General features: G+C 37.1%; 2 protein-coding genes across 6 annotated transcripts in view; one reads left to right on the forward strand and one right to left on the reverse strand.

The window, feature by feature from the left end:
- Positions 1-24,443, forward strand: part of LOC149846739 (uncharacterized) — a 40,451-nt gene that overhangs the window by 15,419 nt on the left and 589 nt on the right. For 4 of the 5 annotated variants that reach the window (XM_089996532.1, XM_089996533.1, XM_089996535.1 and 1 more), the window contains 4 exons: positions 1,093-1,374; positions 1,463-1,545; positions 1,688-1,769; positions 18,665-19,092. In XM_089996532.1, the coding sequence (XP_089852658.1) occupies positions 1,093-1,374; positions 1,463-1,545; positions 1,688-1,769; positions 18,665-18,718 (501 nt within the window). In that variant the 3' untranslated portion in view covers positions 18,719-19,092. Of the gene's footprint in view, positions 1-1,092; positions 1,375-1,462; positions 1,546-1,687; positions 1,770-18,664; positions 19,093-24,443 lie in introns of those variants that run through there. The other variant, XM_089996534.1, reaches the window with a different exon arrangement.
- Positions 20,073-22,735, reverse strand: LOC149846740 (histone H3.3). Its single transcript, XM_089998130.1, has 5 exons — positions 22,664-22,735; positions 20,977-21,048; positions 20,807-20,883; positions 20,593-20,683; positions 20,073-20,489 (listed from the first exon to the last, which is right to left on the reverse strand). Exons 2-5 carry the CDS (start codon positions 21,046-21,048, stop codon positions 20,319-20,321), a joined length of 411 nt encoding a protein of 136 aa, XP_089854256.1. The 5' UTR covers positions 22,664-22,735; the 3' UTR covers positions 20,073-20,318.

Genomic DNA, 24,443 nt, shown 5'->3' on the forward strand with positions numbered 1-24,443 from the left:
TGGATTTTTGTCAACACGTCTATCATCCGCAACATCGGATCTTCACTGCCGATTTCCTCCTGCTCTTTTTCGCTTGTAGGATCGTTTCCCGCCTCTTGAGCCATGCCGCTGATGAAGAAGGAAACCCTGCGCTCTGATACCAATTTGATGCAGCGAGGAGGATTGACTTCAAAAAAAAAAAAGAATGCCCACTGTAAATGATGGGGCTTAAGTTTTATTTTATTATAAACTTCAATGAACAATTAAACGAATGTAAATGACAAGAAACGAGCAATGAAGAGGAATAAAGTAGAAAAGGAACACGTCTGGAAGAAAACAATTCAGAAACAATAAAAAACGGCTGCTGCTCTTCTCTGTTCTTCACGAAACCCTAGGCAGGGTATTAATAATGCCTGGCTGGATCTGGGTCTCGGGTTCAGTCCTTGGACCCGAGACGAACTCTGATTGCTACTGGATCTGGGGTGTCCCGGCTCGTGCCCTTTGTGCTCGCCTGGAGTAGGTACGAAAGGCCCTCTTCTCCACGCCTCGGTTCAGTGATCCGGATCGGATCCACCACATGGATCCGGTCACCGATCCCATGGTGCAAATCCAGTCCACCGTATGGACCTGGGTCCATCCTGCTCTGCATCATATAGGTACATGGTAAGACATTGGTACAGCTGATATGGAACATGTTCTTTAAAAGAATCATGAGGGGTTATGTGTGTGCATGCGTGTGTATAGGATTTGGATGACAATGAAGAAAACAACAACAACAACTACGCCGTCATCCCAAAACAATTGGGGTCGGCGATATGAACCAAAAAAAGAAAATCATTCTGGGTCTTTGATAGTGTAAGCGAAAGCATGCAGTGGTGGTCATCTCCTACACCCTGAAGTACCAGGAAATAAGCATGCTAGGCATTTTGAAGTGCACATGTTACATATCATGGAACCTAGCTGTCCAAATTCTGGGTTTAGTATCTGGCGTTGTGAAGTGCCATCCTATGTCTCATTGCTCCTTTTTTCTTCATGTTGGTATGTTATTCACTTGGTGGTAGCAACATGGTTGACCTTCTTATGGTCTTTGATAGTTCTGAACATTTACTGTAGGAGAATGAGCCACAGGAAAACCGAGTAGAAGCTGCCGTGGAATCAACGGAGGGAGAACATAAAACTGAAACCCCACAAGTAGCTACAGATAAACCTGCTCCTGTTGCTGCTGATTTTACTTCAGAAGCAGCTACAGAGGAACCTGCTCCTGTTGCTGCTGATGCTACTCCAGAAGTAGCTACAGAAATATCTGATCCTGTTGCTGCTGATGAAAGTAATGGTGATTCTGAGCCACAAGAACCGGAAGTGCAAGAAATTGCTGATCCAGCACCAGTGATCAAGGTAATATAATCATTAATACTATGATCATGCTGTGTACTTAAGTCAGTAAGTTGCATATAGTGCACCTAGTTATTCCTTTGAATTTCAGGTTGAGACTGCACCAGCAGACTTCCGGTTCCCTACAACAAATCAAACAAGACACTGCTTTACACGCTATGTTGAGTATCATAAGTAAGCTAGTTTTGCAGACAAATTGTTCTTTTCTCTTCATCTGATTTCAATTTTCTGAATCTACATCATTAATTAATCACTAAACTACTGGGATTGTGTTGACTTGCCTGAAAATAAGGCTTTTTACAATTGTATATTGCAGGTGCATAGCTGCAAAAGGAGAGGGTGCTACTGAATGTGATAAGTTCGCAAAGTATTATCGTGCCCTTTGCCCTGGTGAATGGGTATGTTAGCATCTTCAATGCTTTTCTTTTCCCTGGTGGTTTACGCATCTTTATATGTGGTGGCCATACTTCATACTGTACATTATCTTACATAACCTTATTAAATTTTGTGTTAAGTATCTTGGTCTACTGAAATAATTTGGGCAGTTTATGGCCTGAGTTAATGAGTCTGAGACCCAAATTTTGGGTTCAAGCATGGCTCATCCTGTGCCAGGTACATGAAGCCTATAAGGCACATGGCAGTTTGCACAAATACTGAAAGGAAGCGAGAAAATGATAGGAAAAATGTAAATATGAAAAAAAAAATGGCAATTTTTCCTTCCGTTCCAAACACGAGAATATTCTGAAAGGAAATTTTTTCTAAAATCTCAGATTTTTTATAGGAAAAATTCCTCCACCTTAGGGTGGGTGGAAGAATTTTTCAAGTCAAAAGTTTTCTTTTTGCATTAGAGCAACCCTTCACCTTCAAAGTATTTCATTCCATCAGCGGCCACTTTGTTGCCTTCCTCCAGTGCACCTCCAACTTCAGGTCTCTCTCTCTCTCTCAGTGAATCCCTTCTCCCTAATTTTCTTATTACACACAAACAAGTGAATTTTTTTTATTTGGAAAAGTTCTCATATCAAAACTTCTCATAGGCAATTTTTTATGAGATTTTTTCTTGCTTCCGAACGTGGCCCAAAGTAGGTGCTCTTGCACCAAGTTGGAATCAGCTCTTTATCTCCTCTGGTGGCTTTTGCATTTTTCAATGTCAACCATAGGTTACTAGGACAAAATTTCCACATGTCAGTGCCTGGACTCTTGAACATGCTACTACTTGCATTACTCCACCTGAACTTTGGTCTCTGGGTATGGGCTACAACCTTGTTAGTGCTGGATTGCGAACTAATGCATATTTGTGCATCTTCAAATTTATCTTGCCTCTGGGCTAACTGTATCTACAACCTTAGTTGTCAAAGGCAGCGCCTAGACGACCTAGGTGCAGCCCCACCGCTTGGGCAACCAGGTATGGGCGGTGGGGCCCTATATTACTGTCTAGGCTTTTTTTTTGAAGATTTTTTTCTTAAGACATCATTGGTTTTCTTCTTCGAGAAAGAGAAGAAGAAGAAGAAGAAATGTTATTTGTCCATTACTTGTATTATGTCTATTGTTGAGAAGAAGAAGAAGATGACATATTATTTGTGTATTACTTGTATTATGTCTATTGTTGAGAAGAAGACATTATTTGTCTATTGCTTGTATTATGTCTATTGTTGTTAATTTTTTTGTATACATGGTGCCTCTATATAAGAATAAGGGTGATATACAAGATTGCACAAACTGTCATGGTATAAAACTCATGCGTTATACTATGAAACTTTGGGAGAGGGTGATTGAGTCTAGGTTGAGGAAGGTTGTCATGATATCGGAGAATCAATTTGGTTTTATACTTGGAAGATCAACTATGGACGCTATACATCTTCTTAGACAACTTATTGAGAGATATAGAGAGAGGAACACAGATTTGCATATGGTTTTTATTGATTTGGAGAAGGCATACGATAGAATACCTAGGGACGTTCTCTGGTGGACAATGATGAAGAAAGGTGTTTCTCTCAAGTACATTAGTATAATTAAAGATATGTATGGAGTAGTAACCAATGTCCGCACTTGTGGAGGGGTGACAACCAATTTTCCTATAACGGTTGGGTTACATCAAGGATTTGCTTTAAGCCCTTTCCTATTTGCTATAATGATGGATGAGCTTACGAGATCAATTCAAGAAAATGTGTCGTGGTGTATGTTGTTTGCTGATGATATTGTTTTGATTGATGAGTTTAGAGCTGGGGTTAATGCTAAGTTACAATTATGGAGGACATTGGAAGCTAGAGGTTTTAAGTTGAGTAAGAGTAAGACAGAATATATGGAATGTTGGTTTAGTAAGCAACAAAATAGTGATGGGAGTGTAGTGAAGCTTGGTGAGCAAGAAATACCGGTGGATGACTATTTCAAATATTTGGGATCTATTATTCAAAAGTATGGAGAAATTGATGGAGATGTAAATCATAGGATAAAGGTTGGGTGGATGAACTGGAAAAGTGCAACTGGAGTGTTGTGCGATCGTAGAATGCCATTGCGGTTGAAGGGAAAGTTTTATAGGATGACTATTAGGCCCATTTTACTATATGGTACGGAATGTTGGGCTGCCAAGAGACATCATATTCAAAAAATGAGTGTAGCTGAGATGCGTATGCTTAGATGGATGTGTGGAAATACAATAAAAAATAAGATTCAGAACGAGGAGATACGTAAGAAGGTAGGCGTTGCACCCATTAAAAATAAGATGAGAGAGAATCGTTTACGGTGGTTTGGACATATTCGACGAAGGCCTAATGATGCTCCAGTTAGAGGGATGGAGAAATGGGAAAATATATTAGTTAAAAGAGGTCAGGGTAGGCCTAGGAAGACTTGGATGGAGATGATAGGAAAGGATATGAATGCTTTGAACCTCACCAAGGACATGGCATTGGATAGAAATGATTGGAGGAGAAGGATTCATGTGGAAGACCCAAAATGATTTTCTTTTTTGGTTCATATCGCCGACCCCAATTGTTTTGGGATGAAGGCGTAGTTGTTGTTGTATGATTTAATTTTTTGTATATTGTTCTTTAGATTGTTAGTTGTATGGTTTGTTTATTCAATTGTTAATTTAGCCTTAATTTGTTTAAGTTAAGGTTATGTAATATAATTGCTTTAGAGTATTCAACAACATATTATTTGTCTATTGCTTATTGTTGATTGATTTTATGTTGTATACATGTTTCTTATTATGTTTTTTTTTGTTTTCTATAATTTTTTTTTATCTGGGGTACCGCCTAGGCCCTGCTTAGACCTTTTTAGGGGTTCACCACCTAGGCCCTGCCTAGACCTTTTTAGGGGTTCACCACCTAGGCTCCGCCTAGCACCTATGACAACTAAGTCTACAACTCACTCAAATTGTAGTTTGCCACATGGACAGTCCACTTGGCATGTTTGTGCCATGATGCCACACCAGAGTTACTGGAAATGCTTAGGCAAGTGGGGAAGCGCGCTTCCCCGAAGCACATTTCGGAAGCACGAAACGTTGCACTTTCGAAATGCATTGAGAATCGCCAAATTTTTTTGGAAAGCGCACTTTCCCCTCTTTTCATTTTCTTTTGTATTTTTATTTTTTTCTCTTTTTTCGCTTTCCCCTCGCTTCTTAGGTCACTTCTGGTTCGCTTCCGAGACGATTCCTGATTCGCTTCTAAGTCGTCCCACGTTTCTTACTTCCTAAAATTTTGAAAGTGCCTCGCTTCCCGTATCGCTTTTCGCTCCCGCTTCCTCGACTGGCAACCATGTGCCACACACACCATGCACTTCATGGACAGTCAAACGTCATAGACAATGGAGCTCTCTATGAAGAAAACTTCAACAAAGCATAACATCTTCGTTACATTTGAATGGTTACATTAGAGCAAATAAGGACATAGATAAGAAATAAAAGAATAAAAGGCATTCTTACCTTTAAGCAGCCCTAGGCTAAAGGATGTGAAAAAATAAAAAATAACTAGAATGTCTAAGTGCACAGTGTAATGAAACAAGGAACAGTGAAACAAACACAATGCCAACAAAGGGCTTTAATAAACTTACTTAAGGTTGGTCACTAATGGACCAAATACAATCTCAAAAGAGATAAAAATAGCAAACGGCACAAGAGGCATACAAGCCTATAAGATGGGAAAAAACTCTAGAGAAAACCCTCAAATACTTCTAAGAGCATTAAGGAATAACAAGGGAGTGAGACTCTATTTATAGAGCCCCACTCTAGCACATGGGAGGCAGTCTAGCTCTTTGGACTGCCTTCCAACGTCTAGTTGGACTGCCTCCCAACAGTCATAATATAACTCTTGGGCAGGTTATTTATTACAATGCTAAATTACATTTCGGTCACCAGTGGATTGTACTATATAATAAAAGATAGAAATACCCTTATCTAGTATGTGAATACAATTTTATTTTTAACACTCCTCAAACTTATGGGGAAATCACCGAAAGTTTGCTAAGAAACAAAAATTGAAGCAGTAGAAGAGCTTTGGTGAAAAAGTCTGCAATCTGAAATTCGGACTGGACATGCAATGTAATATCTCTTTCAAATATTCTTCGTGAACATAGTGACAATCCATCTTAATGTGTTTTGTTCGTTCTGTGAAATGTGTGATTGTTGGCTATATAGATGGTAGACATCAACACCCATATTGGAAAGTAGTGCTCTTATTTACACAACTTCAGTGGTTCTGGTAGTCATTGCCCTGAACTCAGCTTTCGCAGAGGATAAAGACACTTTCTGTTGTTTTTTCCATCGTCAAGAAATAAGAGAATAACTTAAAAACACACAAAAACCAGTAGTTGAGTGACAATTATTGGGATCTCCTCCCTAGTCAGAATCAGTGTAAGTAATAAGACTTAAGGATGATGAAGAGGATAAAAATAGTCCTTTAGATATAGTTTTCTTGATGTATCGAACTATTCTTAATACTGCACTCATGTGGACGGTCCTGGGCGCATGTTGAAATTGACTTGCAGAATATACAACATGCGCAATATCTGGCCTTGTAATGGACAGGTACATCAACGATCCAATAAGTTGTCGATAACGGGTTGGATCATCTAATAATACTCCATCTTCAGCTCGCATTTTCGCATCTATTACTTCAGGAGTATCAACATATTTTGTGTCAGTGATTCCTGAACGCTCAACAATATCAGTTGCAAACTTGATTTGAGATAAAATGTATCCTCTTGGTGAGTAGGCTACTTCAATTCCTAAAAAGTATCTCGAAAAACCATGATTAGTCATATCAAAAGATTTTCAAAACAAGCAGTGTCAATGTAACAAGATTTAAATCCAAGTTTTAATATTGTACCACTGAACCGATCATACCATGCTTTAGGAGCTTGTTTAAGCCCGTATAGGTTTTTTTTAAGACGATGGACCATGCCTTTTTCAATAGACAGACCAGGGGAAGGATCCATGTATACTTCTTCATTTAAGTTTTCATTCAAGAATGCATTTTTAATATCTAACTGATATATCGACCATTTTTTAATGGATGCTATAGCAACTAGAGTTCTAACTGTAGTCATACGAGCTACTGGGGCAAAGGTTTCTTCATAATCTACACCATATTCTTGAGAATATCCTTTTATCTCTCAAGAGACCCATCACTTTTTGTTTTAATTTTAAACACCCATCAACACCCTATTGTCTTCTTTCCGATAGGAAGAGGCTGAATTGCCGAAGTGTGAGCCTTGTGTAATGCATCTAATTCAATTTTCATGGCTTCAACCCATTCGTTTATATTTTTGGCCTCATTATAGTTGAATGGTTCATGATAGGAATGAATGGCTAGAAGACATTCCCTGTAGTTTGGTAAGAAGGATTCGTATGAGACAGACCTACTTGGAGGCTTATGTGTTCGTTTTGACCTTCTAACACTAGTTTCTTCAGTATTTGTTAATTGATTATATCTGGCAAGGGCACATGGATGCTCTCCAGTATTTCGTCTAGAGTATTGAACAAGATCTTGAGATGGTTCGCTACTTGAGTCATTAATAGACTCGAAGGTTTCAATATCATTACTAATATCTTTATTGGGTAACAAATCAAATAAGAAAGCATACTCGGATTCTTCCTTAGGAACTTCAAAATCAAATCCATTGTCATTTTCTAGAAAGGTAACATTTCTAGAAACATAGAGTTTATCATTTGTTTTATCATAACATCGATACCCTTTTTTATTATCAGCATAACCAAGAAAGACACATTTTATGGCTTTAAGAGAGAATTTGCTATATTTTTCAAGAAGCATGAAGCATTTATAACCAAATACCCTTAACATTTTTAAATCAGGAGAAATTTTAAAGAGTTTTCAATAGGAGACTTGTTTTCCAAAGTTTGAGAAAGCATTTTATTTATTAGATAGACTGCGGTTAGGGCAGCTTCAACCCGAAATTGCTTTAGAATTTCTTTTGAAATAAGTAAGGTTCTACTAGTTTCAATGACGTGATGATGTTTTCTTTCAGAAATCTCATTTTGTTGAGGTATCCTAGGGCATGATTTTTTAGATATAATTGAAATTCATTTGAAAGAAACTTTCCCCTAGAGTCGGAGCGTAAGACTTTAATGTTTGTTTTAAATTGATTTTTAACTAGATTATGAAAGTTTTTAAAACATAAAAAACTTCAGATTTGAGTTTTAGAAAGTAAATCCAAGTATGTCTATAAAATCATCTATAAATGTAATATAGTACGAATAACAACCTTTTGACATAATAGGAGCGGGGCCCCACACATCCGAATGCACTAATTCAAAAAAATTATGTGTCACGGAAGTTCTAGACCCAAAAGGTATCATTTGCATTTTTCCAAGTATACAATCTTCACATACAAAATTTTATACAACAACTACGCCTTCATCCCAAAATAATTCAAAAATTTTATCTTTACAAAAAAAATTCAAAAAATGGGAAAAGAGATAATTTGGATATACTTGAGTGTCCTAATCTTTTATGCCAAAGATGTATATTAATGTCTTTGACATGATTACAAAACAAGCATTTTGGTAAACACAGGAAATCCATGTAGTAAAGGTCTCATCGTCTATGGCATTGCCCAATTAGCTTCTCTGACTGGAGATCCTGCACCCAACATGCCTTAGATGAGAAGAATACTTTACAACCATAGTCAACAATTTAAGAGACCAAAAAAAGATTTAAATCCAGTTTGGGAATGGCTCTCACTTTTGGAACAAAGAATTTTTTTGAAATATCATCAAGATTTCCTAAGCTTTTAACTTTTAAAGAGGTACCATCGGCAGTTGACACACATGAGAAATATAATTTAGTGCAATCGGATAATAGAGACTTATTATGAGTCATGTGGAAAGAAGTACCCGACTCTATAATCCAAGAGGTATTACCTGGAGGAGAAGAGGAAGAGATGGCATCCCTGGATGTAGGTGTAGCCTTGAGAAGTTGTGAGACAACTTCTGCTATTTGAGCAAGATTTAATTCATTGAAGTTGCTCCATTGTCTTGATTCTTGAGATTCTTCACTTAAGGCAACCACCTTTTTAAAGTTGAGACATTCCGGTCTTATATGTCTAAGTTCCTTACAATGATGACAAATAATTTTACCTTTGTATCCTCCTCCATTATGTTATTTCCCATTGAACTTCTTCTCAAAGTGAGGTGGTTTATATGTTTTCACAAAATTTCTGGGTTTTGCCATGGCAAGGACCTCATCATTAGATTTGTGCATTCCAAGTCTTGTCTCTTCTTGACAAATTTGAGCAAGGGCCTCACTTATAGAAGGATAAGTGGTGCTATGAAATAAGGAAGATCTTACTTGCTCAAATTCCGATTGAAGGCCATAAAGAAAGGAGAAAATATTTTCTCTTTCGATTTGGGTCCTTCTCATATCAATAGCCAAACCTTTTTATTTTGGTTTCAACATGGCTAATCTATCCCAAATAAGAGATAAAATACCATAAAAATCTCTTACACTTTTATTTCATTGTTTTGAATTATGTACCTTGTCTTGGAGATAATAAAGTCTAGCCATATTCTTTTGGATAAAGGTACTTCTTAGAAAGCTCCATGCGTCCCATGCCTTCTTGAATTTGATGATATTGGTGGCGATCTTGAACCCCATGGTATTCATAAACCATGAGAGTATTTGTGCATTGCTTGCCTCCCAATTGTAATGAAATGGTAGGCTCCATGAATGCACTTGAATCTACTCAAAAGGAAGTATCTAAAAGATACTTTAGACAAGACCCATAAAAGGGTATAAATGGAAAAGCATAAAAATAAATAACACTTTATTTATGAGAGCAAAATGCTTAAAAAGCATTTAGAGGAATAATTTACACAGGGGATGCACCCCTATTTATACAAGAGTATTAAGGAGAGCTCATAAGGAGCTCTCCCTTTCTAGTTGTTGGAACTTCCAACATCTAGAATTCTAGCCGTTAGACTAGTTCCAACAGCTAGAAAGTTGGTCAAGTTCCAATCGGAACTTAACTAAACTAGATGGATACCAAAAAACAAAAAGAAAAATTACAAAAAAATAAAAAAGTATACAACAACAACAACAACTACGCCTTCATCCCAAAACAATTGGGGTCAGCGATATGAACCAAAAAAGAAATTCATTTCGGGTCTTCCACATGAATCCTTTTCCTCCAATCATTTCTATCCAATGCCATGTCCTCGGTGAGGTTCAAAGCATTCATATCCTTTCCTATCATCTCCATCCAAGTCTTCCTAGGCCTACCCCGACCTCTTTTAACTAATATATTTTCCCATTTCTCCAACCTTCTAACTGGAGCATCATTAGGCCTTCGCCGAATATGTCCAAACCACCGTAAACGATTCTCTCGCATCTTATTTTCAATGGGTGCAACACCTACCTTCTTACGTATCTCCTCAAACTTATATAATAATAAAAAAGTATAAATACAAAAATATATAATAATAATATAATAATAATATTATTATTATATATGTGTTATTTACATTTTAACACTCCCCCTCAAACTTACGGTACAATGAACGAAAGTTTGTCTAAGAGGAAGTGAAATCTGGGAGCCGCGAGAGGCTTGGTGAAGAAGTCTACTAATTGGTATTTTGACGTCACATATGACAGATCAATGGTTCCATGCAAGTACTCATCTCTGACATAATGACAATCCATCTCAATGTGTTTGGTGCGCTCATGGAAAGTCTGGTTGCTTGCGATGTAGATTGCACTCTTGTTGTCACAATACATTCGTGAGGCCTGTGTTGTTTCAGCTCCCATATCAGCTAGCAGTCGTCTGAGCCAAACAACTTCCATTGTGGTGGTTGCCATGACTCTATATTCAGCTTCAGTGGAGGAAAAATAAACCTTTTGCTGCTTCTTACACTTCCAAGATATTAGAGATTCACCTAAAAATACACAGAAACGAGTGGTTGAGTGCATATTATTAGGATCACATCTCTAGTCAGCATCAATATAAGCAATTAAATCTAATGGTGACGATGCAGACAAGAAGAGTCCTCATGAGAGAGAACTCTTTAAATATCTAATAATACGTAAAACCGCTCCCATGTGAACAGAAGTGGGAGCATGTTGAAACTGGCTAAGTGTGTATACAACATGTGCTATGTCTGGCCGAGTGATGGAGCGATATGAAAGTGCTCCAACAAGTTGTCTAAATGGAGTGGGATCATCAAGACGCTCTCCATCATCAATTTTCATTTTTAACATTGACCACTTCTGGAGTGTCCACCTTTTTATTATCTGTAATGCCAGACTTGGAAACAATATCAAAAGCAAATTTAGATTGAGATATCAAATACCCACGAGGGGAATAAGCAACTTCTATTCCTAAAAAGTATCTCAATAATCCTAAACCAGACATTTCAAAATGAGTTTTAAGAAGAGTTTTGATATTGGTAACTCCCTGTTTGTCACCTCCAGTGATGATCATATCATTCACATAAAGAAGAAGGATGATGATACCTGCATCAGATTGCTTAATAAATAAGGCAGTGTCAGTCAAACAAGAATGAAATCCAATACCATTAATAACATGACTAAATCTATCATATCAGGCTTTTGGTGCCTGTTTGAGGCCATAAAGGGCCTTCTCAAGACGAAGTGTTTACCCTTAGGAATACTAATACCAGGCAGAGTTTCCATGCAGATTTTTTCAACAAGACTCTCATTTAAGAAAGCATTTTTGACATCCATTTGAAATATAGGTCATTTTTTGATAGAAGCCAAAGCAATTAAAGTTCTAACAGTGGTCATACGGGCCACAGGGGTAAAGGTTTTTTCGTAGTCAATGCCATACTCTTGAGCGTAACCTTTGGCTATGAGTCGTGCCTTATATCTTTCTAGGGTCCCATCACTTTTGGTTTTGACTTTATAGACCCATCTACAACCTATAGATTTCTTTTTGAGAGGAAGGTCTTGAATGGATCAAGTGTTGGCCTTCTCTAATGCATCCAATTTTGTTTTCATAGGTTCAACCCATTCTTCATGGTTTTTTGCTTCAGAATAGGAGGAAGGTTCAACATAGGATTGGATTAATGCAAAGGCTGCCCTATACGAAGATGAAAAAAATTCGTAAGAGACAAATTTTTTAGGAGGTCGTGAAATTCTAGATGTCCTACGAAGGGGAACTTCAGAAAACCTTTCTAATGCACATGGTGGGTGTTGCTCTCCAACTCTTCGTCTTGAATATTACATACCAACATCCCTACTGGTTTGGTCTTCGCTGTCATTTTCAAAAATAATAGGACTTTGATCATTGTCAAAGTTATATTCAAAATCCTCTTCATTGAATTTTGAAGTTAATTCGATTAAAAAAGAATATTCAGTAATATCTTTGGATTTTTCACTTTCAAAAGAACTTTCTTTTTCTAGAAAAGACACATTTCTTGATACATATAATTTGTCATTTTGAAGATCATAGCACCTGTAGCCTTTTTTATTTTCAGCATATCCTAAAAAGGCACATGGGATTGCACGAGGGAAGAATTTATCATTTTTGTTTGTAAATACAAAACATTTGCAACCAAAAACTCTTAATCTAGAGTAGTCTGGAGTTAAATCATAAAGTTTTTCAATTAGAGATATATTTTTTAATGAAGAAGATGGCATTCTATTGATGAGATAGGTAGCAGTTAGAGCGGCTTGAGCCCAAAAACCTTTTGGAACTTGACTTGCAATTAACAAAGTCTGAGTGGTTTCCATAATGTAGCGATGCTTGCGTTCTGCAAGACCATTTTGTTGAGGGGTTTGTGGGCATGATCGTTGATGAGTAATGCCATATAGATTAAGATAGTTTTTAAATTCTCCAGACATAAATTTTCCCCCTGAATCAGTGCAAAAAATGGAAGTATTACTTTGAAATTTGTTTGTAACAATTTTATGAAATATTTGAAAGTGAGCAAAAACTTTGGATTTATGTTTAAGAAAATAAATCCAAGTGTGTCTAGAAAAGTCATCAACAAAGATGATATAATACGCATAACCACCTTTAGAGACAACTGGTGCGGGTCCCCAAACGTCCGAATGTATTAACTTAAGAGGTTTTGTAGAGACAAAGGTTCTACTAGAAAAAGTTTATCTTTTCATTTTACCAAGAATGCAGTCTTTACAAGCAAAATTTTCAGATTTACAAAATTTTTTCAAACTTGGGAAGTATTGGATTTTTGACATATGAGGATGGCCAAGTCTTTTGTGCCATAATTCTGTTTCTAATTTCTGAACATTTAAACAAAATACATTGTTTGGTAGTTCCAAAAAGTCCATGTAATATAGTCCTCCTCTATGGCCTTCCCCAATCAGCTTTCCTGACTGGCAATCCTGTATCCAACAACCAGCAGAAGAGAAGGATATATTATATCAATAATCATAAATTTGTGAAACAGATAAAAGGTTCAAATTTAATTTTGGAATATTTCTAACTTTTGGAATACAAAAAGTTTTGGATTTTTGAAAACTTTCAAAACATTTTATTCCTTTTATTTTAAGAGATGTTTCATCTGTTGTAAAAACTTTTGATATACTTGAGTTATTTTTAAGACATTCGGATAAACATTTAGCATTTGGGGTCATATGAAATGAAGCACCAGAATCTAAGAGCCAAGGGAAGTTACTTGAACCGGATACAGATGCAACTGCCGCTCCAGTTGAGACTTCAGTCGAAGAGGATACCCCTTTGAGAAGAGGTTGAAGAATCTTCATCAGTTGAGCCATGGAAACAGGTGCATCTTGATCTTTTGGCTCAGTTTCAACATATGCAACCCTATTTTCGTCTCTCCTTTTTAGCTTCGAACATTGAGGCCTATAGTGCCTCGGTTCATGACAGTGGTGACAAATAACTTTTCTTTTGTCAAACTCACCACTCTGTCTCCCAAAATGAGGCGGCCTATAAGTGCGAGTATGATTCCGTGGTCTGGACATAGCTAGAACTGAATCATCAACTTTTGGAGTACTCTTTCTAAGACGATTTTTCTCCATAGTTAGTTCTTCAATAGTATCCACAATAGTAGGGATTTTACAACGATGAAGTAGAGTCGATTTGGTGGATTCAAATTTCAGCCTTAATCCATTCACAAATTGGTAAAAGTGTTCCATATCGAGTTGTTTTTTACGAAACTCGATATCTTCGGTGCAATGCCATTTTGGCTCTAGAATAGCCAACTTTTCCCAAAGTTCGGACAACTCATTATAATATTCATGAATAGTTTTGTCATTTTGAGTTAATGTTCAAACTTTTTCTTGAAGATTGCACACATGGGCAATATCTTTATGGGAATACATATTTTTGAGGTGTTCCCATGCCTTATCAGCATGTTCAAATTTGGCGAAGCTAGAACATTTTTTAATGTCTACGCTGTTAATAACCATGACATTATCTTTGCATGCCCCATCCTCCACTCTTTCCATTTCTTTTCATAAGAGGCTAGAGCCTTAGTCTTCTCCTCTTCCATTAGAGGGACTTCCTTATCACCCTCTCTTTTGGTGAGAGATAGTTTAGGTTCCGAATCAAAACCATCCACTATTCCCCATAAGCCTTTTTCTCATATGTGGCGCTTCATAATTGAAGCCCACATCACATAATTAGTATCATTCAACTTCATAGGTATGATGGTGACCTTATCATGGTCATCCATCGTTTACAAGGGTGTGAAGAAGATAGTAAGGAGAACAAAAAAAAGGAAAATAGAAAAAAAGGGAGAAAGGGATACAATACAATGTTGTTGCTCAAGTCCTTTTCTCCAAATGGATCCTCTTGTAGTCGATAGAAGAGTGATAAAACACTCTTTTGGCAAGTGATGAAACACTCCTTTGCAAGTGACGAAACACTTTTTGTAAGAACAATGTAATAACACATCTTTATACAAGAGGCACGAAAATCGAGGTGAAAGTTTTCCAAGATCTAAGAGTTTTGTAGCTTTGATACCATGTAATGAAATGGTAAGCTCCACGAATGCACTTGAATCTACTCAAAAGGAAGTATCTAAAAGATACTTTAGACAAGACCCATAAAAGAGTATAATTGGAAAAGAATAAAAATAAATAACACTTTATTTATGAGAGCAAATTGCTTAAAAAGCATTTAGAGGAATAATTTACACTGGGGATGCACCCCTATTTATAGAAGAGTATTAAGGAGAGCTCGTAAGGAGCTCTCCCTTTCTAGCTGTTGGAACTTCTGACGGCTAGAATTTTAGCCGTTGGACTAGTTCCAACAGCTAGAAAGTTGGTCAAGTTTCAACCAAAACTTGACCAAACTAGATGTATCTAATTCTAATAGAACTAGATACCAAAAAACAAAAAGAAAAATTACAAAAAAAATAAAAAAGTATAAATATAAAAATATATAATAATATTATTATAATATTATTATTATATATGTGTTGTTTACATTTTAACACCAATCTTCCAATTTATTTTGGTATTCTTTCAAGGCTTTTTCTTTTTCCTTTTGAGACAAGGCTTTGACTTGATCTCTTTCTCTTCTAGTCAATTTGAGTTGTGGTTTACTAGTAGAACCACTAACAAAACCCCACAATTTTTTTTCCTTTGATATGATTCTCCATAGCCGTCGGCCACATTAAGTAGTTGTTTTCATTTAGTTTGTAGGTGATGACGGTGGCAGATTCTCTTTCTCCCATAATGAATACTTGAGTTTAGAATAGAGGAGATAGGTAATGATCAATGATCGAAGAACACTTCCTTCACGAGATTCTCTTTCCTTTAAGAGCCTAGCTTTGATACCATGTAATGAAATAAGGTACAATGAAACAATAGTAAAACAAACACAATGCCAACAAAGGGCTTTAATAAACTCACTTAAGGTTGGACCAAATACAATCTCAAAAGAGATAAAAATAGCAAACAGCACAAGAGGCATACATGACTGTTGGGTGGCAGTCCAAGACCTATCTCTATTGTCAGAAACAGTCAACATTTTGTTCTTGATTTCATCCTTTTACAATCTCGATCCTTTATATTGTAGTAGTAATTTTCTTCATCTTAAATTGTTACCTATTACATGCATTGCTTTTTTTAACTTAGATTTATTGTAATGTCTACTAATCATGGGGCTCAGGTTTTCAATGAAGAATCTGCACTTAAGACAATATTCGTGCTTCATTCTTTTGGATTAACAATTAGAATGCACATAATCATGCGTGCATGTGTGAAACACCCACATGCACACAGAGCCATTTACTGCACATTTCAATAGCTGCCACTGCTATCTATCCAGCAGTAGACACACACACATACCAGAGGAAAAGGAAAAGATGTAACGTATTGTATGTGGATCATCTATGGCCATAGTTATCAGATCCCCATTTAGCACACATCCTTTTCAATAAAACTTTGAAAACCAACTAGAGGAAAGTTAGTAGTTTTCAAAATCTTGAGAGAAACATTTAGAACATGAACAATATTATTTATAAAATTACTTTTACCAAAACTTAAGTGTGGATCCAGTTTTATCAGATCTCAGGCTCGAATTGCATTGAGTTTTGAATTTGAATCTCATAGTTCCTCTGCCCTTAATTTGATTTTCAAAGAAAATTACATATGTATATCCAATTCCTTTTTACCTTGTTTTATAAAACCAAAAGAAAATTGTACAAAAAAACTGCCTAGCTTTTGATCTAATTACACAAAGACCCTCCTAGAAAAACAATTAATGGCCATGGTTATCAAAACCCCATTTAGCACACATCCTTTTCAATAAAACTTTGAAAACCAACTAGAGGAAACTTGGTAGTTTTCAAAATCTTGAGAGAAACATTTATAACATGAACAATATTATTTATAAAATTACTTTTACCAAAAACTTAAGTGTGGATCCAGTTTTATCAGATCTCAGGCTCGAATTGCATTGGGTTTTGAATTTGAATCTCATAGTTCCTCTGCCTCTAATTTGATTTTCAAAGAAAATTACATATGTACATCCAATTCCTTTTTACCTTGCTTTATAAAACCCAAAGAAAAATGTACAAAAAACCCGCCTAGATTTTGATCTAATTACACAGACCCGCCTAGCTTTTGATCTCATTACCCAAGGACTCACCTAATGTTTCAGATTTTGCAAATAAGCGTTGAATTAACAAAATAATTTTCAAACTGACTCCCGGCTTAACCTTAAAATGTTAACCTTAGTCAAACCATGATTGGCCTATGTTAAAAGACCTTTTTGCCCTTATCTTGTCCCTACTAATCTTCTTTACCACAACCGCCCCTGGTAGAATGCTGGAATTTCTCCATTCCGGAGACTAGTTGCTCACTGGAATATGAGATGGAAATGTCTTACCCTCTCTCGTAGAAAGCCCCAAACTCCTTTTTAAGGTTTTTTTTTATCTTTATGGAGACATTGAACACAGGTGAGAGGATTAGGGCTTCGGTGACATTGAAGCCCTTGAGGAGGTTGATGGGCCAGCAAAGGACATGGTCGTAGGAGCAGTAGCAACTTTGGTGGAAGAGCTTCTTGTAGTGTCAAGTATTCTTCAATAGGAAGACCCTGTATAGATCATCTCCGGCACTTGAGTGATTGAGGAATAGAGCACTTATCAGAGTTGAACTATCCATCATCCAACACGGTGATGAAGGGTTGAGCTCTGGTTTAGTGGTGGTCCATTGGAGGCTAGCCACTAATTTGAAGTGGTGAACAGAGGAACCAGGGAGAAATATTAGACATACCAAAATCCTAAGGCTTAACCCTAAGTTGAAGCCCTCTTGATTATTTAGAGATTTTTTTTTTGATAGTGCTTGAAAAGAAGGGGAAAAGAAACCTTAGAGCATGGGAGATCCTATGGTAGAGAGAGGAAGAGCACAAGGAAAAATCCTATGGTGTGGAACTAAGGGAATATGGTGGAGGAAATGAGGGAGAGAGAGAGGAGGCGATATGTGGAATGGAATCATGGTGGTCATGGTGGAGAAAAAAATCAGATATATATAGATAGATTGATAGAGAGCGAGAGGAGGTAAGTACAGGTCGGGCTTTCCAGCTACCGGAATCCGGTGCAGTTCCGGCAGGGAACAAGGTCAACAGCACCGTTTTAGTATCCTATAAGGGTAAAATGTTCTTTTGACATGAATCAATCATTTGACCATGGTCAATCCTCTAAGCACCTGATTGAGAATTATTTTGTTAACTCAGCACTTATTTCACAATTTTTGTCTTTTCACGTTTGACTGACTGGTATTGTTTTCCCTGTTCAATCATATCTAAATGAATGGCCCAAGACATATCTGAATCCTTTCTCATACATGTGACTTATATGTGTTATACATGGAGTTTACCCAACTTTGAACCATTTATATTGATAGTAAAAGTGTTCAACTAATCGAAATGACCATGTCAAGCGGTGACATTTTTTAAGGTATGAAGTTTTTTTTTGGTCAAAGTGTTACTTTTAACTTGAAATATATCAAAATAACAGTTATTACTTTTAAGAACTGTGTTCAGCTTTTTCTTTTCTCTAAAATGATGACAATCTATCTGTAAAAAGTAGACTTTTCATATTTATCATTGTTTTTAAGGGGTTTCAGTCATTTCAATCAGTTGAATGCTGCTAATATTAATTTAAGGGGCTTAAAGTTCGATTAACCCATATATATTGCTGTGTTCGCATGTCTTCAGTTTTAGAACACTTGTTTGTTGCCCGAGCATGCCTTTGTCATGTCCCATCTCCCATACCGCGTCTATGTCTATGTAAAATAACCTGTTGTTCTTTTCTCATGGTCAGGATAACTGCTTATGCATTTGACAAGCACTATTCATTCTCTTATAGATCTGGTCATTCTGTATGCAGATTGAGAGGTGGAATGAGCAAAGAGAAAATGGCACATTCCCTGGCCCCTTGTAATCAGAAGCTGCCAAGGCATGCAGTGATTACTTTGTACCTCCTGCTATCAGGAAAGGTCACTAAAATGAGGGGATTACTATAGAATCTTGTTCTAAATAAATAATTTAATAAGGACTTGCCCATTTTGCTGTTGCACATCTACAGTTTTTCGGGTTAACTACCAGGAACTGTCAAATATAAAGAAGAGCTATAGGCGTGGTGCCTAGACTCATTCTTGTTTCTTCCATGATATTTTTTTATGGATAGAAATCCTTGCTGGGTTCAACGCTTCAGACGCTGTCTTCTGCTCAGCACCAGTTTTTTTTTTCTTTTTTCGTGTGTACGTTCTCCCAAAATATCCTTGTTTTAAATAAAATTTCTGTGACTTTACGTGATATAGTGATCTCAGCTCCTTGAGGCTATTATGGTTTGGCTGATGGAAATTTTTGGGGCTATTGTTTGCAATGACCATTTGCTTATAATTCCTTTGCATAACCAGCAACTAGAGATGAACAGTGGTTGATTTTAAGTTCTAATGTCATTCCAATGATTCGTTTCATGGATTCACTAATTAAGCTTATCCGGGTCAGTTTAATTTCAGAATTTGGCTAATAGATATTCCGGGGGAAAGGGAGGTGAAACTACACAATCGCGACCGGGGCTTGTTCTGGAAGCTTCACAAGTAACTCCTAAGTTTTGTTTTTCCTCTTTGTTCTAGGCCAAGGGAAAACCCCCTCATCACCAACCAAGCATTTGTCTAGCCTTTTAGTTGGTAAAACTATTGAGCTCCCTCCTGCCCATTTGGAAGTACACCCAGCTTAACTTGTGACGGGCTTTGAACTTGGTAAACATTCACAAGTCACCCCTACTAGATAGACTAGGATGGACCCTAAGATAGTTTTTCAAAATACAGATCCTTGAAACATTGCACAAGAAAAAATAAATTGTTTTTCAAAAACAGATCCGTACAACATTGCACAAGAAAAATAATAAATGGTTATCACAGATTAACACCATGCTTTGGACTAGAACTTACTCATGGATGGGTTTAACAATTGAACTAAACGATTGGTTACCAAGTATTTCTGATACAGAGACAGTTGTAGTTCATCAGTTGAATTGGAAGACATTTTTCAAGCACCCATCTTTTTTTTATATTTAAATTTTAAACCGAGAAACCACGTTGACTTTGACTGCCGGGAGCTTACCCCTTGAAACAGTTTAAATTGTAAAAATCACCACCCACTAAATGCACTTAGGATGTTTCTAAGATATAACCATCTTCTACCCGTCCTGAGTCAACTGACAGAGAGCCAACCACTCAAGATCCACAGAGAGAGAGAGAGTATATGCACATCAATACAAGAACCAACGGTTTAATGCACATAGGCACGCGGACAAAAGTGTTTGTCACCATAAAACCATAAGGTGTTTCCCCTACAATAAGACGGTTATGTACAAAACATTCTAATCACCATTATCCTTCTATTTCGACGCACCAAAAGTCCGAATTGAAAAGGCAAACAAACTACAAACTGGTTACGCGCTTGGCATGGATGGCACTACACTAAAAGAGTCATTGATAGAATCAAAAGAGGCCTCCCACCCACTTCAAATCAGCTCAAGCCCTCTCGCCACGGATCCTTCGAGCCAGCTGAATGTCTTTCGGCATGATGGTTACGCGCTTGGCATGGATGGCACACAAGTTGGTGTCCTCAAAGAGACCCACAAGATAGGCTTCTGCAGCCTCTTGCAAGGCCAGAACAGCATGGCTCTGAAAACGCAGATCCGTCTGCACAACATTCATACCATACGTGCAAACGTAAGAACAAACATGCCAACTCGAGAGCACAGCCAAGAGAGAAGAGGAAGACCACTCGGGCAAGCTCACTCACCTTGAAATCCTGGGCAATTTCACGAACAAGCCTCTGGAACGGCAACTTCCTGATCAGGAGCTCCGTGCTCTTCTGGTACTTGCGGATTTCACTTCCCAAGTGACAAAGCACACCAAGAAAAAGTGACAAAGCAAACCAAGAAAAAAATCAATGTCTGCTAATAAATAAATAAACACAGCAATGCAACAACGCAAATAGTGAAACTTCAACGTACCGAAGAGCAACAGTTCCGGGACGATAGCGGTGGGGCTTCTTCACTCCTCCAGTTGTAGGAGCAGACTTCCGAGCAGCCTAAAGAAAATTTTGAAAAGGGTTTTCAGATTTCGCACAAGAGGGATGTAAGGGAGAAAAGATCAACATTCCTTGTAGACTAAAGAGCAACACCTTGGTTGCAAGCTGCTTCCTGGGAGCCTTTCCTCCAGTAGACTTACGAGCTGTTTGCTTGGTACGAGCCATCTACAAGCACAAGCACAAGCACAGATCGATTACCACACAATTTTGTGTTTCTTTCGTCATAAAATTTACCATAGCATCAGACACAACTAATCATACCATCAATCGAGATAAGCTAACCATAACACCACTTGGTCCACTTGATATGAGAGAAAATTAAAACCCTGAAGCCCAAAACCTTAGGGGATGTTTGCTTTAGTCAGGAGTGGGATGAACAATCACAGCTGAGAAAGTTCAAGCTGTGATTGTTGGTCATAAGGACCAACTTTCATATGATTCAATCACAGATGGCAATCAAAATCAGAACTTGTACTTTCTCATGCTCACTAAATTTGAGAAAGGGTTGTGATTGTGATTTACAATGGCGGGACCTTGAGAAAATCCAAGAATCACACGGTATTGCAAGGTGAATCAGAAAAAGGTGGAAAAAGGAACTTGCTATGTATGCTCTCACATCCATGACAGTATTTAATATCAAGTGATCGTACACCATTCTGATTATCTAGACTAATCAACCATCCGTAGGTTACGACTCGAGCAACAGAGCAAAAATGACTATCAGAAACATGAAAAAGCACAAACGAGGAATCGATAGATCAATATAATTGGAAGGGAGAAGTAGAAAGAAAGAAAGAATAAAAAAAATAAAAGAAAAGAACTAGTGACCAGGCTTGGTTGAAGAGAACCTAAAGTTCCATAACACAAACGATGACCATGTCCGTGATAGCAGAGAAAGAGTTATCTCCAATTCTGAATACAGCATGTGTAGGAGCTACAATCATACACAACTTAAAATGAGAAGCAATCTACGATTCTACGAACAATTTACGAACTTGAGGATGGAAAATAAAAACTAACAAGAACATATCAAAGCAGAAACACGACCCACACCGCAAAAAACTAAGAAACCACATCCATATTTTGGTAAGATAACATCATCCACCTATCAATCAGAACCTTAAATTGATACAAAACACCAAACTTCACCACAACACACCCCCTCCCCCAAACCCTCTCAAAAAAATGGAAATCACAATGAATCAAACCCTAAACTCCGAGCTAACCCACACGAACAAAAGGACAGAGAAATACGAAGACGAATAAACCACATGACAAAAGAAGAAAGACTTCAGAAACCTAAGAAAACGAGGTATAAAACCAACAAACGGATAGAATCCCCCACGAGATCCACACCTTAACCTCGCCCACGAAGAAATATCTTGCAAAATTAACATATATCACGCAAATCAAACAAAAAAACACGAAAATAAAACCCTAGAAACCCAAAGCTCCAAAAAAATTTCCTAAAAAACTTGTTAGAAAACAAAAAAACATAAAAGAAAAACCAAGAACCTCACAAACAACGAACCATCCTCTCTCTCACGCGCGCGCGCGCGCACTAGAGATGGGAGGGGGTGGTTCGAAACTCAAGACAAAACCCTGATCAATCCCTCCATCCAAAAGAAGCGACAACAATCAACGAAAGAAATCAAGAAAGAGAGAGAGAGAGTTCAAAACGCAAGGAAAAACCCCGATCGACCCCTCCATCCAAAAGAAGAGAAAAAAATCATTGAAACAATCAGAGACAACGAGAGAGAAGAAGAACCAGAAGCCGTACCTCAAAGACGAGTGTCCTCTCTCTCCAGACGAAGCAAGCAAAGACGAATCCCCTTGCGCAGAGACGGACGAAGAATTTGGGAGAACTCTACTTGACATCATATTTATAGGCGCCGCACGCCCGTTACGGGTCTTCTCCCTGCTCTGGACACTGTGAGGTTCAAACTGACGGTCGAGATCGGAGATTGGGTGTGATCCGAAACTCCCACACCAACGGCCAGGATCCGCTCGGATTGTGCTTTCTCTTCCCCATAATCCACCATCGGATCTCGCTTCCGATGGACAATCAGACACTGCGACGACTATCTCCAGAATCTCCACCGTCCCTTTTGCTGGTTACATGATCATGATTAAACCAGCAAATACACAGAAAACCGCCAAGGTTACTATTTATTCTCATAAAGGCTCCGATTTTTTCGGTTATTACATTTACCGACAACCTTCCCTTTTTTCTTTTAGATTTATGTGTTCCTGTTTCCAAAAGGGGCACTTTACAATATACAGACGTCTAACATATGAAAAATTTACAAAATAACCATCTTAGTTCTCAAATATTTCAGATAAACGATTGAATTTTTTAAGAAATTATTTAAATGGCTGCTTGAGTTACTTTTTATATAAAAATTATGGTTAGCTTTTTTAGCTCACATTTTAAACCTTTCACTTTCTTTAAATGGTTGCATGTCACTTTTCTAGCTCCCGGTATTGGTAGCTACAACTAAGTTCAAATGAGTAATTTCAATTGATAAAAAGACAAAGAGAAGGAGAAATTAATGACAGCAAAAAGGAAAAAAAAAGCATATTTAATGAATATAAAACTCATATAGTTTTAATTTTCTTAAGAAACATATATAGAATTATAGTTAAAGGGAAATTAGTTATCATAAGTATGAACTTGAATAACTGAAGTTAAATCTATGTATGACTTTGATATAAGCTTTCTAGGTATGGAAAGACTTTTGGTATTTTAATTTGTTGATGAAATCATACTCGATGTTAAATGAGCCATGGCTAGGATTCTACTCATACCAATTTTGATGCATGCATTTGCATGTACATAAAAGCAAGATTAAAGTATAAAATAATTGAATGGATCTGGATATTACCTTTTATTGAATAATGAATCTGATTAATCTTTTAAGCTCTAAATTGCCCTCCTCATGTAGTGAGTAGGCAATCTAAGAGTTCGCTTCTCTGCATTTTGGCAGTGCTTCTGCATTGGTATGATGTAATACTTGTGAATTTTTTTAATTATTCAATAAATAAAAAGAAATTTTATATCTCAATTGGAGGTTGAATTTTTATTTGAATTAGAATTTAAATTCCAATGTGAATCTCAAGTTAATTTGGATTTCAATTTAATTTGAATTTTATTTAAAATTTTATTTCAATTTAGAGTGAATTTCATTTGAGATTTAATTCCAATTTGAATTTCAATATAATTTAGGTCCTCTCTCTCTCTCTCTCTCTCTCTCTCTCTCTCTCTCTCTCTCTCTCTATATATATATATATATATATATATATATCACATGTCCTTCCTTTGAAGAAAGTGTTATAGTTGGTGTGACTGCATCTTAGAAGTGCTCATATGTAAGAGAGGATTCAGTCGGCATTTGTGATTAAGAGAAAGCCTTTTTTTGGTTATTTTTTTGAATTGGAGGTAGGTGCACTTTAACTATGGGTGTACGTATAATGTTAAAGAATATTAACATGCTGATATAAGATTCACACACATATATATATGTGTGTGTTTGTGTGTGTGTTGTAGTTGATGTAGGGAC

Source organism: Nuphar pumila, chromosome 2 (assembly GCF_984573655.1).
Source record: "Nuphar pumila chromosome 2, dmNupPumi1.hap1.1, whole genome shotgun sequence".
NCBI classification, from domain to species: domain Eukaryota; kingdom Viridiplantae; phylum Streptophyta; class Magnoliopsida; order Nymphaeales; family Nymphaeaceae; genus Nuphar; species Nuphar pumila.

Excerpts from the sequence above, each read along its gene's own strand:
- LOC149846740 (XM_089998130.1), bottom strand. The coding sequence starts at position 21,048 with ATGGCTCGTACCAAGCAAACAGCTCGTAAGTCTACTGGAGGAAAGGCT. Across the intron at positions 20,684-20,806 it reads CCCGGAACTGTTGCTCTTCG|TGAAATCCGCAAGTACCAGA; the intron begins GTACGTTGAAGT and ends TCACTTGGGAAG. Across the intron at positions 20,490-20,592 it reads AAATTGCCCAGGATTTCAAG|ACGGATCTGCGTTTTCAGAG; the intron begins GTGAGTGAGCTT and ends AATGTTGTGCAG.